Source organism: Ipomoea nil, unplaced genomic scaffold (assembly GCF_001879475.1).
Source record: "Ipomoea nil cultivar Tokyo-kokei standard unplaced genomic scaffold, Asagao_1.1 scaffold3162, whole genome shotgun sequence".
Taxonomy (NCBI): Eukaryota; Viridiplantae; Streptophyta; class Magnoliopsida; order Solanales; family Convolvulaceae; genus Ipomoea; species Ipomoea nil.
Window position 1 is genome coordinate 282,358 of NW_017619590.1, and position 6,000 is coordinate 288,357.

At 39.5% G+C, this 6,000-nt stretch overlaps 1 protein-coding gene across 1 annotated transcript; it reads right to left on the minus strand.

The window, feature by feature from the left end:
• Positions 1 to 432: 432 nt before the first annotated feature.
• LOC109167406 (uncharacterized mitochondrial protein AtMg00810-like) lies at positions 433 to 4,526 on the minus strand. Its single transcript, XM_019316424.1, has 3 exons — positions 4,263 to 4,526; positions 3,228 to 4,136; positions 433 to 495 (listed from the first exon to the last, which is right to left on the minus strand). Exons 1-3 carry the CDS (start codon positions 4,524 to 4,526, stop codon positions 433 to 435), a joined length of 1,236 nt encoding a protein of 411 aa, XP_019171969.1.
• Positions 4,527 to 6,000: the final 1,474 nt, after the last annotated feature.

The following is a 6,000-nucleotide window of genomic DNA, read 5'->3' on the forward strand; positions in this document are numbered from 1 at the left end:
TAGGCGCAAAAAGTGAGTGTTGCGTGAAGATCTTTTCAAAATATTTTGGATTCAAGTACTATATCTTCCTTTTTGGAATCTTTCGGAGATTTTTTAGCATAACTTTTCACATAATGCTTAAGTTTTTGTCCAATGAAAATATGTTGCAAGAAACAAAAATTTTCATTCATGAAGTTTGCATTTGAGTTCATGACTTATCATAAAAGGATATTTATTATGCTAACATAAAAGAAAGGATACGAAAATTCGTTCATTTAGTTCATTTTCTTCTTGCTGCTAGCAATTGATCTAAGAAGTGATGACAACTTTGGAGCAGTGCTTGATGGTGAGTAGTCTTAGCTATCACTCCTTTCGAGTACACTATCCACGTCAGTGTGTCTCACAAGATTTCCAATGGAATGGAATGATTCATGTGACTCGAGTTCAGTAGGGTCACGAAGGAGATTTTGCAAATATTGTGAATGTGCTAGCATTCTGTTTAGAGCATCCTTTTACCTGCAGATAAGAAATTTCCAAAGAAAATACACTTGAATAAAGGGTTAGAGTGAGCTTATTAATTGGCAGAACTTGTCATTTTATAGCACGAAGGGATGTCTTCTTGCGTGCAAGGATAGTCTAACAAGTGTCCTTTTTACTTTCCCAAGATTTGCTTTATGGAATCTTTTCAGGAATCTTTTGGAAGAAGGATTCTCAACACGCAAGCATGTTAGGTCATTTCAATCATTCCGATTTCGTGTCGAAGGGTAGCAAATCTATTCTCACAAAGTGGTTTAATGAGAATATCTGTGACACCCCGTAATCCAAATTTAATGAAGGGATTAGTTGAGTAATTAATCTTAATCCAATTGATAATCTAATTCCTTAAATTCCTGAAAATTCAATAGTCGGGGACTAATAATTGACTTGTTAATCCAAAGTCAAGTGTTGTACCTAAAGCTTTGTGAGTGGTTCCCTTGTTCCCTTACACCTCTTCATTTTAGTAAGGGTAATAAAGACATTTCACCTTATGTTAGTAATGCAAGCTAACCTAGAAGACACCCCACATTCTTTCCCCTTACACTTTCCAAACTTGAGCTCCTCCTTCTCTCTAAAAGTTAGATAGTTTTTCTTCCAAGCCAAGTTGGAGCTTTGCCAAATCTTCAAAGTTTGTCTCCAAGATTCCACCTTTCCTACCTTTGAGCATCTAGGAGGGTAAGATCTATGTTTATCTTGTGTTTATAGTGTTTTCTAAGGTGTCTTTTCTTAAAGATAGAATCTTTATGATCTTTTGGTGAGTTCTTGAAGTGGGTGTGGAAGGTGAACCTTATTAGGAGCTTGGTGAAGTGCTAAGTGAAGTTTTTTGTCTACAAGAGGTAACCCATGCTCTACAAAATCTATTTTGCTTACCTATATGATGATTTCTTGGATTCTACATGTGTTGTGCTATGAAATGTGAGTGTTGATGCATTGTCTTGTGAAAATGCATATCTAGAGCTTGTTATTAGGGTTCTTGTATGCCATTGCTTGGCTATTCCTTTGATTCAAGTCATTTTGTGGTATTTGGTGAGATTTGGCATGTTTTGGACTTGAATTTGAGCTTGGAGTTGAAAATCCCCGAAGGGGTGTTTTTGATACAGGGTGTGTACCCGCGGGCGGAACGGCGGGCGGGGCACCACCCGTCGCCCCACCCGCGGGGTACAAGGGCTCGTGGGAGTGGTTCCCGCTGGCGGAACCACGGGTGGAGGTCCACCCGCGGCTCCACCCGCGGGTACGTATATGGTGTTGTTCGGGGATTTGTTCCCCGTGATTCCTTTGACTCGCTATTTGGTCTTTTGACTTCCCGATGTTCTTTTGTGGAACAATTTGAGCGTCTTCTTCATGTTTCGTATGTCTATAACTATATGGTAGGATTCCGTGTAGGTTTCGGTGTGTTGAATCGTGCTAAGTGTTCAACATTGTGATTCGTTGAACCGTGATGAGTCTTGTGTGTTCTTCGAAACTACATTTGGTTTACCCGTTTGATAAGCATGCTAGTTCGGTGTTTAAATGCTAGCATGTGTGTTGTTTGTCCTTTCCTATTGTTGATGATGACTTGTGTTAATCATCGTTGTTGTTGGACACTGATCCATTCCTTGATTGAGTAAGGTTTCATATCTTCGTTGTGATCCGTTGATTGATTCACGTTGTGGTGTGGTGTGTGTGGCTGTACCTGGATTGCACGATTAATGGTATGGGACATTAGTCACCAAGGTACGGCAGTGGTCCTCGTGGTGGCCGTGACGCGATTATGGAGTTTGTGACCTGAGTGATGGGTTCACGTATTTCTTGGGTGGCATGTGTTGCCGTGTGTGTGATCGTTACCCTCGTGTACTATGAATCAGTGGTCTTGTTGGTGGTTGTTGTTGAGGGACGACGGTCCCAGGAGGGAAAAGGTTGGACTTAGATGTATAGGGGTCCTGGAGGTAATGGTTGGAACTAGACATAAGGTTGGGGGTAGCCATAAGGTTGGAACCGGGTATAAGGAAGGCATCTAAATTCATGATGGGTGATGTCACGAAGACTTGTGTAGTCGTTGTTGTGTGTTTCTCTATTTGTGACATGTGTTGTCACAAAGGCAATGTGTTGCCAATGGTTGTGTGCTTATTCTCTTGTGTTATGCATGTCGGGTGTTAATCTACTGTGTGATGGTAGATTATGCCTTGAACCGTTCTTGTGAGTCGTTATTGCTTCTTGATGTCTTGGGATGTGTTCGCTTATCTTTATTGTGAGTGCATAGAGTCTTGTGTTGATCTCTATCTTGGCTTTGAAATTGATATATACTATGTCCCGTTTCGCAAATGATTTTGTATACATATAAACTATCTACATATGATATTTCACATGTATTGGTGGGTTACCAGCATCATTCGCTGACCGGGCGTCGTCCCATATATATATCTGTGTTTCTTTCAGGTGCTGATTAGATGAGGGCGCGGTCTAGAAGCTATTAGAATAGATCCCCTTTTCTTTATGATGATTTGGGCCTGCGTGCCTTTGTTTAGACTTAGACGTTATGTCTTTGACTTTGGTTTTGAGATTGATAGATTATGTTACAGATGTTTACGCCTGTGCGTTCACCGTTGTGTGAGCATGGCATGACACTCTACGTTTTCCATCTATTTCATATATAGTCTTCCGCTGTGTATGTTTTATGGTTAGTTTATCTGCATGTTTAAGGTTTAATTTGGTATTGAAATCGGGGGTGTTACAATATCTGCTAATTGATCATCAGTATTGACATACTCAAGAGAGGTGTCCTTTCTTTCGACATGATCACGAATAAAATGATACTTAATATCAATATGTTTTGTTCGAGAGTGAAGAACAGGATGGTGTGTAATAGATATTGCACTTGTATTGTCACATTTTATACGCACTTCTCGAACTATTACACCATAGTCTCTTAATTGGTGTGTCATCCACAAGATTTGAGCACAACAGCTGCCAGCCGCAATGTATTCGGCTTCAGCTGTGCTAGTAGCAATTGAGTTTTGCTTTTTGCTAAACCAGGATACATGTCTTCCCCCCAGGAACTGGCAGGTTCCTGAGGTGTTTTTTCGATCAATTCTACAACCCGCGAAATCAACATCTGAATAGCCAACGAGATAAAAAGATCCTCTTTTCGGGTACCAAAGTCCTACACCTTGGGTCCCCTTTAGGTATCTTAAAATCTTTTTGGCAGCGCATAGATGACTCTCTTTAGGTTTGGATTGAAACCTTGCGCACACCCCAATAGCAAAAGAAATATCAGGTCTACTTGCTGTTAGGTAGAGAATAGATCCAATAATTCCACGAAAGTTCTTTTGATCAACATCTTTTCCTTCGTTGTCAATATTCATTCTTAGCGAAGTACTCATAGGAATTTGGACTGAGGATTTTCCATCAATTCCAAATTTACGAATCAAGTCTTTTGTGTATTTGGCTTGATTGATGAATATACCTTCTGGACATTGTTTGACTTGTAAGCCAAGAAAGTAGTTTAATTCTCCCAGCATGCTCATTTCAAACTTCCCTTGCATAAGGTTTGAGAATTTATCACATAGATCTGGATTTGAACATCCAAAAATGATGTCATCAACATAGATTTGTACTAGTAACACGTGATCATCATCTTTGATCTGAAAGAGTGTTTTATCAACAGCTCCTTTCGTGAATCCACAGTTTATGAGAAAGTATGAAAGAGTATCACACCAAGCCCGTGGAGCTTGTTTCAGTCAATATAGTGCTTTCTTAAGATGATATACTTTTTCATGTCCACAATCAATAACGAAACCAGGTGGTTGTTCTACATACACTTCTTCCTCTAGAAGTCTATTTAAAAATGCACTTTTGACATCCATTTGATAGACTTTAAAATCTTTGTATGTTGCATAATCTAGCAACATTCTTATTACTTCAAGCCTAGCAATTGGGGCGAAGGTTTCATCAAAATCGATGCCTTCTTCTTGACAATAGCTTTTAGCAACAAGTCGAGCTTTGTTCCTAACAATTAGTCCATCTTCACTCATTTTATTTCTGAATACCCATTTGGTTCCAATGACATTTTGGTGTGTGGGTCTTGGAACAAGTTCCCATACATTATTTCATTCAAACTGGTGAAGTTTTTCTTGCATGGCTATGTCCCAATCTGGGTCAATAGACTTTGGTTCCATTTGTGAAAGAAAGCAAGGCATCATGTTTTCGTGTAAAGACGCTCTAGTCCTAACACCTTCTTGTACGTTTCCAATGACTTGATCAGGTGGATGGTCTCTTAGCCATCTTAGATCTGGCTCAAAATATGTTTGTTGAATTTGACCATCCATTTCAGGAATGTAGGGTAGATCAATATTTATCATAGGATTAGAGGTAGGTTGAACATTTTGATCAGTGGCTCGTGTTTCCTCAACAGTTTGAGTTATAGTTTCGGGATGCGAGGGCTTGGGTTGATATCTCGTGTAAGATGAAAGATGATCTTCAAGATCTGAGTCTTCTTCTTTAAGTGTTACGTTCTCCTGAGCGTTTGAGCTTTGCACATTTGAGTTATTGATCTCAGCAGGGATCTTTTCAGCTTGTTCATGAAATTTTACATGGATGGATTCTTCTATAACCATTGTTCTTTTGTTGAGAACTCTGTATGCTTTACTTACTGAAGAGTATCCCATGAAAAGTCCTTCATCAGCTCTTTCGTCAAAGGCTCTCAGATGGTTCCTCCCGTTGTTATGAATGAAACACCTTCATCCAAAGATATGAAAATAACTGATAACAGGTTTCTTACCTTTCCATAACTCGTATGGGGTCAGGTTGTGAGCTTTGTTGTTTGCGTGTAGCAGGCTGTATTTATGGCTTCAGCCCAAAAGCGTTTAGGCAGACCGGAATGTGCAATCATTGTTCGTGCTACTTCTTTCAGAGTTTTGTTTCTTCTTTCGGCAACTCCGTTTTGCTGTGGAGTTCGTGCTGCCGAGAGTTGGTGGAATATGCCATTTTGTCCGCAGAACTCTTTAATGACCTTGTTTACAAATTCGGTTCCCTGATCTGATCTAATCCTTATTATGTTGACTTCTTTTTCAGTCTGAAGCTGTCTTAGGAGATCAGGTAGTAAAATTTATGTTTCATTCTTCTTCTTTAAGAATAATGTCCAAGTATATTTCGTGTAGTCATCTACTACAACCAAGGTATACTTTCGTCCACTCAGACTTGCAGGGTCAACTGGTCCGAATAAGTCCATATGCAATAAGCTTAATGGTCGAGAATTTATGTCTTAATCTTTGGACATGAATGATGCTTTAATTTGCTTCCCTTTTTGGCAAGCTTCGCAGATCTTGTCTTTGACGTAGGTTGCTTTCGGTAGACCTTCTACAAGATTTTGCTATGCAAGCTTGTTGATGGTCTTTAGATTTATGTCGCTCAGTTTATTGTGCCATTCTCAACTTAGATCTGCATTGTTCTTTGCGACAAGACAAACGTTAGCATTAGATAAATTCCAAGATACGACATACATGTTCT